General features: G+C 31.6%; 4 protein-coding genes across 5 annotated transcripts in view; 3 read left to right on the top strand and 1 right to left on the bottom strand.

The window, feature by feature from the left end:
• Window positions 1-146: 146 nt before the first annotated feature.
• On the top strand, window positions 147-556 carry LOC108107108 (male-specific sperm protein Mst84Dd). Its single transcript, XM_017214497.2, has 2 exons — window positions 147-211; window positions 274-556. The coding sequence occupies exon 2, from the start codon at window positions 277-279 to the stop codon at window positions 418-420; it is 144 nt and encodes a 47-aa protein (XP_017069986.2). The 5' UTR covers window positions 147-211; window positions 274-276; the 3' UTR covers window positions 421-556.
• A 342-nt stretch (window positions 557-898) lies between these two features.
• On the top strand, window positions 899-1,367 carry LOC108107141 (keratin-associated protein 9-4). The gene is made up of 2 exons (XM_017214545.2): window positions 899-1,032; window positions 1,095-1,367. The coding sequence occupies exon 2, from the start codon at window positions 1,153-1,155 to the stop codon at window positions 1,303-1,305; it is 153 nt and encodes a 50-aa protein (XP_017070034.1). The 5' UTR covers window positions 899-1,032; window positions 1,095-1,152; the 3' UTR covers window positions 1,306-1,367.
• A 205-nt stretch (window positions 1,368-1,572) lies between these two features.
• Window positions 1,573-3,623, top strand: LOC108107140 (zinc finger protein weckle). The gene is made up of 3 exons (XM_017214544.2): window positions 1,573-1,836; window positions 1,898-3,270; window positions 3,335-3,623. The coding sequence occupies exons 1-3, from the start codon at window positions 1,684-1,686 to the stop codon at window positions 3,363-3,365; spliced, it is 1,557 nt and encodes a 518-aa protein (XP_017070033.2). The 5' UTR covers window positions 1,573-1,683; the 3' UTR covers window positions 3,366-3,623.
• Window positions 3,624-5,119: 1,496 nt separating this feature from the next.
• Window positions 5,120-12,397, bottom strand: part of LOC108106837 (brain tumor protein) — a 38,526-nt gene continuing 31,248 nt past the window's right edge. For both annotated transcript variants that reach the window (XM_017214074.2, XM_017214075.2), the window contains one exon: window positions 5,120-5,926. In XM_017214074.2, the coding sequence (XP_017069563.1) occupies window positions 5,850-5,926 (77 nt within the window). In that variant the 3' untranslated portion in view covers window positions 5,120-5,849. The remainder of the gene's footprint in view (window positions 5,927-12,397) is intronic.

The following is a 12,397-nucleotide window of genomic DNA, read 5'->3' as shown; positions in this document are numbered from 1 at the left end:
CATTTTCTCAAAAAGAAAACAATCAAATTCGTTTCGTGTAAATTTTGTAGGTAGCGTAAGCCTTGAATTTTGTTGTCAAATTTAAACTTCTGAGAAACCTATGGAATATGATTTCCTCATTCGTTTTTCAAAATTCATTGTGTTAACACCTTGGAAAATAGTTTTTGTCCAACATTTTTCAGTTTTTTTTTTTTTGTTGGTTTATCGAATCGTAAGTTAACGTTATAAAACTCTAAATATGATATGATTAAATAGTGTCTATCTTTTCATTAGACCATGTGCTGCGGACCCTGTGGACCTCGATGCTGCGACCCTTGTGGTGGCTGCTATAACTGCTGCGTCGAACTCTGCTGCGTGCCCTGCACTCCAGCTTATATTCAATGCAGCTTTATGCCCTGCGGTCCCAGGTGTGGTTACTAGAAGAACAGAACAGCAATGATTTATAAAGGATAGTCCAGCTACAATCAATCAACAGGATTAAAACTGAATACACCAAAATGTACTAAAATGTCCCCAAATAACGAATTAAATAAAAAAAAAAAACAAAATACTGCGTTTACATTTAATTAAATAAGTTTTGAACTTGAACAAAGCATAGAAATTTACTATGTGCTAGAAAAATCAGTCCATAGGTTTGTACATTACCTGATATTTGAGTTTTATGATCGTTTATTTTATCGTTTTCAATTAAGGTTTAAAAAATATATCCGTGTAATATGCAGCTTCTATTGTCCTCAACCGCAGAACAAAGGTTCTTGCAGCCTTTCAACCTAATCCTTCAAGAACTAGTGGCTCCTCTGTAGTAGCGTGGAAAGTGTATCAATTTAGAAAACATAGCATCCTTTTAGGAGGCTTCATCTAGTAGTTTTTGAATTTGTTTACCCGTAAAACGTTTGGGAACCGTTAAGGGTCGACAAGGAATATAGTCAGTCTTACTTTGAGCCGGTATGGGAACACATCAAAAATAAAACAAAAAAAATAAATAAATTTGCAATGAAAAACACCTTTTAGAAATCCAAATTTTTTGTTGTGGTAGGCATATTAAAAAATAAAAAAAAAAAAAAGTGTGCATATACTAAAGTTTTGTAAACCAGACATTCCAGTGCAAACGTGAAATCTCTGTGATCAGCCGCCTTACACAAGTTACCCAAGATGTGCTGCACTCCCGGAGGCTGTTGCAATTTGCCGTCGTGCATCCAGTGCACTAACTTCTGCTTTAATTGCTGGACTGGAACTGCTGCAGTGCCATGTTGCCGAGGTAGTTGCATTCCGGGATGCTGTGGCAGTCCACGTTGCCGTTGTTGATTCCGACACCAAAATTACTGACACCGAAAGACTCTAAATAAAATAAAAAAATAAACAATCTATTTTTATTTTTTCTTAAAATATCAAAGAATATGGTGAACGTTTTGCCTTTTTCCATCTCTTGTTTCGTATATTTATATGAATAAAGGAACGTCTGAAGGTTTAAAAAAAAAAATGCAAAGCGCCAACAATTCAAAATTAAGCAAAACCGCCACACAAGGGGGTTAGGCGAATATACTATTTAGTATTTTCTGCAGCCATTTATTGACAATTTAGGTCTGGTCACACCAATGCAAACAAAAAAACACGACTAAAAGTAAACAATTGAATAAATCAGTGATAAGGCGTCTTATAAGAAAACAAGATTCTGGTGTCAGGATGACGGAGGGCAGCACCCATTGGCTGAACTGGTGTCGGCTGTGCGCCAAAGACGACGCCCGTGGCAATGTGAAGGTGCAAATGAATGTAAATTCCCAAGGAACATGGGACAATGTCTTAGTTATGACCATTCGGAAATACTTCGAGGTGCACGTAAGTTGGCCAGGAATGCGATATATATATCTGTTATAATCCTGTAATGTATACACTATAGATGCAACTAGAGGATGAGGAGAGCAGCGTGCTCTGCACCGAGTGCTATACTCTCATCAGTGAACTAATCGATTTTGCAGAGCATGTTACGAAAGTTCAGGCCATTTTCGAGGTCCTGCGACGAACAGAAACGGAACCAGACAATCACCTAGATTTGGCTGCTCTGCGTCAGCAGTATGGTCTATGCGAAGAAGACTGGACGCACATCATTAAACCCATACAGGCACCAGAAATCGAAATGGGCATGGACGACACAGAAATCCATCAAAAGCATGCCAAAGTGGTACAGGAATCTCCGATAGTGGAAGAAACCAGCATAGAATCAGAAATATCAGGAAGGGAAACAATGTCCCATGAAATTATAACCAAAAAGACTCTAGAACTTGAGATACCGAAGCAAGAATTCGTTGATATAGGTCCCATTCTCATGGAAAATAATAAAAATAGACTGGATATGGAGGATTCCCTAGTTGAACTACCTGAAGAGGAGTTATCCGAATATCGCGTGGACAGCACAACCTCCCCACTTTTCCAGGGGCATGATGTCAAGTCAGAAATGCCTGACAGCTATGATGATGATCCTGAATTCCTGCCCGAAGAAAATCAACAAACGAATCGAGTCGATATAGCAAATGCTCCAACGCCAAATGCTCCAGAATCAACTGCAGAGGAAAAAGCCAAACGTGGACGCATGAAATGTGAGAAATGTGGTAAGGGCTATCGAAATCGCGGCTCCTACGAGAAACACTTGGAACGGGAGTGTCGCAGGATCGAGCGGCGGGTGAAAGTAGACAAAGCCACAACCACCTGTGACCTTTGCAACAAAACCCTATCCTCTGCCACAGCCCTTAAGCTGCACAAAGAGGGCATCCATCAGAATGTCAAGCCATATATCTGCGATAGTTGTGGAAAGCAATTAAAGACAATTACAGCCCTAAACGAACATAAACTGGTGCACACAGATAGTCGTCCTTTCGAGTGTGCCGTTTGCAAGGCCGGCTTTAAGAACCGTGCTCGTCTGAAGGCCCACCATCAAATCCATGCGGAGCCCAGTTTTGTTTGCAACATCTGCGGCAAAAAGCTGCAAACGCGGCGCACCTGGAATATGCACAAGGTGGTGCACAGCGAGGAGCGGCGCCTGAAGTGCGATGTCTGCGGGGCGCTTTTTAAGCGCTCAAAGACCCTCAAGACCCACCTGCTCAGCCATACGGGACTGCGGCCCTACGTTTGCAACTACTGTGGGAAGTCCTTTGCCTGCAACGCCAACTGCCGTTCGCACAAGCTTAAGAAACATCCCCTCGAAGCTCAGCAGGAGGAGGGTGCCAGGATCTCATCTCGCCTGAATGTTCCTACGTTGGAAGAACTTCGTGTTATGTAAGTGCACGTAATTTAAAAAAAAACATATTTTATTTATTTAATTTTTGTAAATTTCTTCCAGGACTCAAAAACTACCAAAAAGAACAGACTAATGTCACAAAATGTTTTCCACAAATGTTTTTAATTTGTTTGCGTTAAAACCGAACAAACTTCGATATGAGATTAAATCGAATGTCTTTTTTGGACTTATTTTTCCTTTGATTGTAATATAATGTTAGTTACTTGAATTATTTAACTTCTTACCTTGTCAAGAGAAGTTGAAATTATTTTCAATTCGTTTGATTGCCACTGCAGCTGCAATTAGCCTCTTAGAAGAAAATAAAACGCATTTGATTTATTTAAAAACAAAATAATTTTATTGTGGTTTAATGGAAATAGAAATTCTTACAATACAATTGTTGTTGCTGGTTGTTCTTGTTGGTTTTGTTTAATATTAATGTTACACAACATTTTTTAAATGTTAATTAATACCATATTTTAATGTAATAATAATTTCATGTTTTTCATTTTTTTAATTACTTCGAAAATTGTGGCCCCTAAGCATTAAAAAGACTTTCATTTGTTACTATTATTATTATTATTATTATTATTTTCAAATTCTCGCTGACGCTGTTTTGTCTTTGATTTTTTGAGTAGAGTTCAAAATCTGTTATATCAAATTCAAATAGGTGTTCCCGAACTCCTTTCGCCACTCTAGCAAACTGCAGCTTTTAATAAATTATTATGATTTTTTTAACGTTTTTTTTTTCCACATGTATAAAAATATTTATATATAATTTACTGTAAGTTTTTTTGGTTTTCTCTTACACATTACATTAATGAGTTGTTATTTTGGGTTTGCCTTAAGTTCATATATATATATAAGTATATATATAAAATGCGCATACAGTTGGAATCTTAGTTAATAATAATAGTTAATGAGTTAATAACGTTCACATTCAATTACATCGTATTCGATTTAGTTACGATTATGATTACATTTAAATTACCTTTGTTTTTGGTTGCTTGTTCTTGACAAATTCAAATTTAAATGGAAAGAAAAAAGTTGGTTTTTTAATTGAAAATACAGAAGATTTAAGTTATAAATGCGTATTTGGTTGCGTTTTGCCATTTTGTCTACTGATTTAGGCTTATTACATTTAATTGTGCTCAATTTGTGGGCTAGATTGAGTGTTGAATGACTGATTGAATGATTGAGTGATGACTGACTGAGTGAGTATCATGCAGGGTGTCTGAGGAGCTGAAGAGCTGAGCTGAGCTGATCCTGGCAGTAAGTTGAGTCAGTTACAAACTTGAACCAAATGGTAAAATGTTCTGTACTGTGGTTAAATCTTTGTATGCATATTAGAAACAGTATATAGCATATAGTATGCATTTGGTGGGCGTGTATATATTTTTATTTTTTCTTAATATTTTCCTTTTCATTTTAACGCAAAAAGTTAACAATTTCCTCGTTCGAAACAGCTGAAAAATGGCCTGCCTGACAAAGTCTACATGTAATATATATAGATTTATATATATATATATATATGTATATATTATAGAATAAAAATGCCAACCCTCAATGATATACATTATTTGCTTGTCAGTCCATATTTTCCACATTTTCTTGTCCTTTGCTTTAACATTTTTTTTTTTTTTTTTAAGTTTTTAGTTTTAGTTTTTTGTGTTTTGTTTGTGTTTCTCTTAAGTGTAAAACAAAATTTGAGCGAAATATACGAGTTGTAACTGAACGTACAGTGTAAACAATTAACCATAAAGAAAACATATTATTTTAGCTGATAAAATGTTTTATTTTCATATGACTATGTTTAGTATATGAAAGCCATTTAAGCAACACCCTGTATACAGTATACACTTGTTTTTTTTATTTATTTTTATTTTAAAATTCAACTTGGCTTTAGCAGAGAAATTCAAATTGCGGTAGACGTTCAAATCAATCCTTACATGGAAAATATATAAATCGTTAGCTAAAACATAATATATATGTGTATATAAAGAAAACTTAATTATAACGACATTTAACATTAGATTGGTGTTCTTTTTCGGTTTCATTTTTGTTTTTTGTTTTTTGTTTTTGTTTTTTTTTTAATATTAATTATTATAAAAATACATATATGTATGCATGATGACTAGATGATGATTCCATGATCGGGGCTTAGTTGCACTATATAGCATTATAAATATTAAAATCTATGTTGAATGCGTGATTATGAGTAAGATGAGCTAACATTTATGCATATTTCAATGATTTAGCAACGTTGATTCATGTATGTATGTGTGTGTGTGTGTGTGTGTTTGTGTTTGTTTTGTTTGTGTTTGTGTGCGGTTCGACCGTAGAGACTCATTTCCACTAATTGCAAATATATATTTAAATATTATTTATATAATTTTTTGAGTCCCAAAATTGATTTAAAATAATTGCGTAACGTAAACTTGTCCATGCATTGCCATCGAAATGAATGCGTTCGTTCCATTCATATTTTTACATCTTACTCTCTCTTCAATAACAAATTTAACATAACACAATTAATTGGGGAATGTTTTGGTTATTAAACATTAAACATTTTTCTCTTTCAAATGAAATGTTGCTGTATTCTGTCTGCCAAGAAGCTCTTGTTGTCATTGATGTTGCTGTGCAATTTGTGCAATACTGTAAGAAATAAAATCAAAAATTCAATAAATCAAATTGTTTTTCATACAAAATAATATGGTTAAAAATATATGTGATTTCGATTGTAGTTTCAAGTAAATGAAACTATCTATAAAAAAAAATAAATATATAAAATTAAAAATGATTTTTAAACTTCCTATTTAGTTATTGCATTTTACATTGCCCATTTGGTTCTCATTTAAAGTTAGTTTTAACTTTTGCCTTAAAATGTTCGACTTAAAAAATATTATTTTTAGTGTTAGTTTTCAATATGTTGCCTTGCTTTAAAAATTACAAAAATGCTTGGGATATGAATGTGTGTGTTTTTTTTTTTTAGTTTTTAGATTTTTATATTTTGGTAATCTTCAATAGGAAGAATAAGCAGCTAACAACAAACAGTTAATACGCCTTATATTTTGTATATGCATTATAATTATAGATTATATTCACGGATGTATATAAATATTTTATCTTGCTGCTAGAAAAATTAGCGAAAATATTTCCATTTTCCTTGATCTTCTTGTTGTTTGTCTTGCGCGTTTTGGAGTTTTCCATCGAGAGTGAAAAATCAGTTTTTGTTTAGCTTAAAGTCAGTTTTAGTTTTTAAATTTTTCAGTTTAAACGAGTGCATAGGGAGAAAACAAGCGAAAGGAAAACGGAAAAATCTGTTCAGAAAAATTCCCTAAACGAGTCTTATCTTCAATTTATTTCACAAGAGTTATTTTTTTTTAATATTTTTTTTGTTTTTTTTTTTTAGTTTCACGTTTACGTTTTCGAAGCAGTCTAAGATTTTGTTGTTTTTGAGTGTTAAAAAACTGTTGAGTTCACTACTAAGTGGTTGGTTTTTTGTTTGCCTTTAAACACACACATAAATATATATTTTTATATACTCGTAGATATATGTATATAAGTATGTAGCGTTAAGTAGTAGCCTAGTGTGTAAAATGTATTACAGATGGAGAGGTCCAGGACTTTATCCAGGGCTTCAACTTCAACTTGATTTTATTTTATATATATATAGTAGCAACATTATAAATATAAATATTCATATATATATATATATGTATGTATATATGTGTATAATTTGTTGTGTAAATCTTTTTCAATTCGTGTATAAAATCAGTCGTAGTTAATTATTTTTTGTTTGGTATTTTTTTATCATTTATGTTTAGTTGTGGTTTGGATTGCTACTTGAATGTTTCGGTGAAAGTTCTTAAACCAAGCTTTTAAAATGTTTATGTAAATTATTTATCCGAATGAATTGATCTTGTTCCTCAATTTCTAATCTATATAGCTTACATCTAATGAGACAAAAGAGGGAAATCAATGGGATAAATGAACCAATCTTTCGACATTATTTCTATGTTGAGTTACATACAAATTACAGACATTCAAACAGACACTACTCAAGCATGCATATTAAATATATATATTTTTTATTTGGTTCTCATATTATTCTGTTAAAACATTTGACGGACTATAAGAATTAAAAACCTACTTATTGAAAAAGTTCCAGCCACGAACGCAAAACGATTTCCGAAACGGTTGTAGAAAGATTTTGAACTCGAATTTGAGATCGTTTTACATTGATTGCTGGCCGAAACATAGACACACACACACTCAATGATTATTCAGTTTGTTAGCTGCATATATCTATATGTTATATCAGTAATAATTTAGTGGTTCAAGCATTTTGTTCAGAGCTTTTGTCATTATGCATAATCTAATAATACTTAAAAACACTTCTACGAAGCCAGTTTGAATTTTAATTTACTTATGTTTTTTTCATTTTTGGATTTGGTTTTCATTCATTCATAGTTCGCTGTATTTTCCGCTGCTTGCCTTTCCTCCATCGATCTATTCGATTCCGAACTAACGCCGATCTACTAGAACTTGTACAAAATTTAAATTCCATACAAATATGCTCAACAATGCCGACAAATGACTTTGATTTACGTTTTGGTTTTTTGTTTTGTTTTGTTTTATCGTTTCCTTAATAACATTTATCAAAAATATAAACTACAATTAAAATGATTTTGTTTTTTAGATATGACATACAAACACCAATATGTTCGCATTTATATATCCTAACATCTAGTTCTGTTCTGTGTAACTTGTGCCTGACAGTCTCTTAACCAACCCCAAAAAGAGAGAGAGACCGATCCGTAGATGGATCGATCTCGATTCGATTTCGCTTCGATTCCGTTCAACATTCATAGAGAGCTCCTAACAATCACAAAAAATAATAGTAGCAATAATAATATGATTAATATATATACGTTAATGAGGGATCTTTCAACACCCACGCACTTGCATTGCCATTTTATTAAACAACACTTACACTTAGCACACTACTCAAAATGTCTTAATGTTTTCTTTTATTTTTTTCCTTTTTTTTTGACTTCCTAAATGGTTTTTCTTTTCATTTTTCCGTATGGTGGAGTTACTTTTTCTTTTCAGAATTTTCCTTAAATTTCTTTTGGCTTCTTTCTTTTTTTTTTTCTTTTTTTTGGTGACCGAGAATTTGCCCCAAAAAAAAAAAAAAACTAATCACAAATGGCGACACACGCAAAATGCCCAACTACATATACTATATATCGGCAATGTTAACATACATAAATCGGTTTTATATATATTTTTTAGAGCAAGAATACCAAAGCAAGTGTCAAAAGGGCATCGAGGCCTTTTCATTTTTGTTTTTCGTTTTGGTTATTTAGAGGGTTAGAGCACAGTTAATTGGCGGTATAAATCGTTTACATTATCGATCTGGAATATCGGAAATAAAACTGCTAATATATATTAGTTAGTTTTGATAGCTCACTGTGCTATAGTTACACAATTTATCTTATAAGTATATAATATATATAAATATTTTTTACTTTTCCTCTAGGGTTGTGTGTGGTTGCTCCTTAACCGATCTTCAAATATATAGAAATATATATATTTAAAAAACTTCTATCGGTTTTTCTTTTCCATTTTTTGTTGTTGCACAGTCTATTAGATTCTCAATTCATCAATTTGTTTATCAACATACATTCACATATATATATATATAGATCTATATATATATATATCCATATAAAGGTTAAATAGTTTACCACTACTATATAGATAGATCTCAGAGAGGGTGGATAGAGAGGGAGTTCAGGAAAGGAGAGTTAAAAGGAAGGCTGGGTAGGGTCGGCATCAACGGGCTAACAACATCGCATCTGTTCAAATCGATACACAAATCTAAAAAATGCTAAGAAAATAAAATAAAAAACAATCGATACAAGAGTAAATAATAAATAAAGCAACAGTTTGTTTTTATCAGAATATGTATAAAAATCTTTAATTCAGTTGGTTTTTGTGGCATTTGTTGGGTTGTGTTTGTGTGTGTTTTAGGCTTTTACAACATTTTTTTCGTTTGTGGAGCAGAGATTGTTTGCTTTGCTATTGTTTAGGCATATAGTTTATATAATAGTTGTTATCATATTTGTTGTTGTTGTTGTTGTTGTGTCCCATGTTGTGTTTGTAGTTCGTAGTTGTAGTTGTATAACATTTAAAAATGTAATAATAATAATAATAGTTGATAAACATAAAAACAAATTTATGCAAGCACAAAAAGTACAAATAAAGGTCCTTGTCAGAAAACTGTTTGTGCGCGCTAAAATGCTAATAATAAATACAATTAAATAGTATGCATTAGGCCATAATAAATACCATCAATTAGCAGTTTCCTTTTTCGTGTTTTGTTTTTTCTCATTTTTTTTTCCATTCATTCATTCAACAATTTGTATATAAAAAATTTTCAACAGTATGTTTGTTTGTTTGTTTGTTTTTCTCTTTTGTATTTTTTTTTTTGTTGTCAAGTAAAAAGTGTTTCTTCTCTCACTTAGAAAACGTACAATACTTTTGTTTAAACCCTTCATCGTTATTACAGCTACCATTACATCGATTACAACTTCGTCTTCGTTCCATACAATAATAAGTCAAATAAAGTCAATTAAGTTTACAACAAGAAAGAACTAAAAAATATATTCTCGTATATTTAATAATCTCACTTAAGTAAATACACACAAAACATAATTAATAATTATAGATAAATTCAAATAATAAATCAAACCAAATCAAAAATTACACAAAGCAAAGCGTTTTTTCAAAACAAACAAAGAGGAAACTATTTTAGTTTTAAATACTACTTTTTTTTTTTTCTTTTAAATACAATATTGTTAAATTATATATTCAAGAAAACTAATACCTGCTTACGTGTGGGTGTGTTAATGGGGGGAGGAGGAGGGCGAGACATGGGTCAGGGGGAGCCTTTCGCGTCGCGTTTCAGCAAAACCAACAAAAAAATAGTTATTACTTTTAAAATTACAAAATAAACATTTTTTAAATGCTGTTCCTGTTAATGTTGCGTTTGTAGTCTCAAAAAGTTGTTACTTCCTTGCCTTAATAGTACATTTCTCATTAAATATCTAACTTTTAATCGTCCTTCTCTTTTTTTAACTAACCCTTAAAGAACACTTTGTTTTTGCAATCATTTGGGGGGGCCTATCAAAATAAATGCTTTTAATTATTTATCAAAATCATTGCAAGCGAAGAAGTCAACTAAGTGCATACAGTGCGTAGCAGAACAAAAAGTTATTGAAAAATCCAACAAATTGTTTAGTTAATATATATAATGAACAATCCATTAGATCCTAAATTCAGACCATTGTGTTGCGCACTGTGTGGCTGTTTTATATATTTAATACCTATTACTTTCTCTCTCTCTCTTGAAGAAGAAGAAGAAGCAGAGAAGTAGGAGAAAACATAAAGAAGCTATTGGTCTGGCTTGGCTTGATTCTTCTTTATAACTATTAAATTATTTGAGATTTAAGTGTTTATCATACATTAATATTATATATATATATATAAATACATATATCTGGGGACATAGACATACCATATCTAGTTGTATAATTTATAATAGTTATAAATGTTTTAAGTCTTCTGCGCTGATTGCCAACTTTTAGTTAAATTTTACTTTTATTCTTTTTTGTTTTTCGTTTTGAATTTCTTTCTCGAAATTGCCAGGGGAGAGGGGGGGCGGTATGAAAAACATTTGCATGATTTACATAAATATCGCTTTGTTTTTGTTTTTATTTCATATATAAACATTTTCATATTTATTTAAATTCAATTTGACAACAAATAATTTTATAGGTTAATATAGGTTTTGGGCAAAAACAACAAATTCGTCCGTCTTGCTGCTTGCTAAACAAAGAAATTATTTTAAGAAATAAATGCCTAAACAAAAAAATATTTCAACAATTAAGAACAAAAATTTCAACTATTCTCAGTGCGTTTTTAGTTGGTTTTGTTTTTAAAAATTAAGAAACGGCAAAAATGGTTTTGTTTTTTTGTCTGAAATTATTATTATTTTTAATTATTATTCTCCTGTCGTGTTGTGTGTTTTTGGGGGGGTTACAATTTAAAAATAAAACAATAAAAGAAAACATAAATTCTAGGCGAGTATAAAAATTGTGAATTATTTTTGTTGTTGTTGTTTGTTTTGTGTCGCTCGGTTTCGGTTCGGTTTTGGATTCCGTTGGATTTAGTTTTTGTTTTTCGTATAAAAGTAGCAAACATGTCTTAGAAGGTAATTAATTAATGTATACATATAAATAATCAGTAATCAATAAGTGGTATAATCAAAAATAATTTATAAACGTAAAAAACAGTTATATAATATATAATGTATCAAATGTTTATGCAATCAAAAATAATAATAACAAACAATTTGCTCAATCATATATCTAAGAATTACAATCAATTATTAATTAATTAATGCTCGATACGCGTCTTCCATTTCGACATTGTGTTGTTAAGCTTGTTAATGGTTAAATTTCTCTTTTTATATTAACTTCTTTCCTTTTTTTTTTTTTGTTAATTTTCTTAAGTTTTTTTGTTTGTTTTGTTTTTGTTTTTGTTTGCAGTCTGCAACGAACATAAAAAAGTGGAGGGATTTCTTTCTGGTATTTTATATATAGTTAAAAAAGTGTCATTTCTTTTGTTTGTTGGTGTTTGTTTTGTGTTTGTTTTGTGTTTGTTTTGTGTTTGTCTCGTTTGTTGAATGAGAGACTTGCACGCGCGAGAGATAGCGGAGAGAGAGGGGCCTTGAAGCGAGAGGTGTGCAAAGATATAGAGACGCGACGGAAGCGACACTATCCGATTTGAACATGAACATGAATACCACATTATTTATCATAAACAAATACGCACAAAATAAAAACTAAGCTTAACAGTGTAAATATATATATAAAAAAAATAAAACAAAATTCAACAATAATTTAAAAGATAATAAAAAATCATTCCAACAGTGTGCGTGTGTGTGTGTTTTACTACATAGCGAGCAAAGTCTAAGGCTATGAGAGATGACGACAGATGACAGATCGGGGAAAGAGAGATTAAGGGGGCCTTATAGATTTCGATTTCGATTTCGAT

Source organism: Drosophila eugracilis, unplaced genomic scaffold (assembly GCF_018153835.1).
Source record: "Drosophila eugracilis isolate 14026-0451.02 unplaced genomic scaffold, ASM1815383v1 contig_952, whole genome shotgun sequence".
NCBI classification, from domain to species: domain Eukaryota; kingdom Metazoa; phylum Arthropoda; class Insecta; order Diptera; family Drosophilidae; genus Drosophila; species Drosophila eugracilis.
Note: the sequence above shows the minus strand (reverse complement) of the source record. Positions and strands in the feature narration are given on the sequence as shown.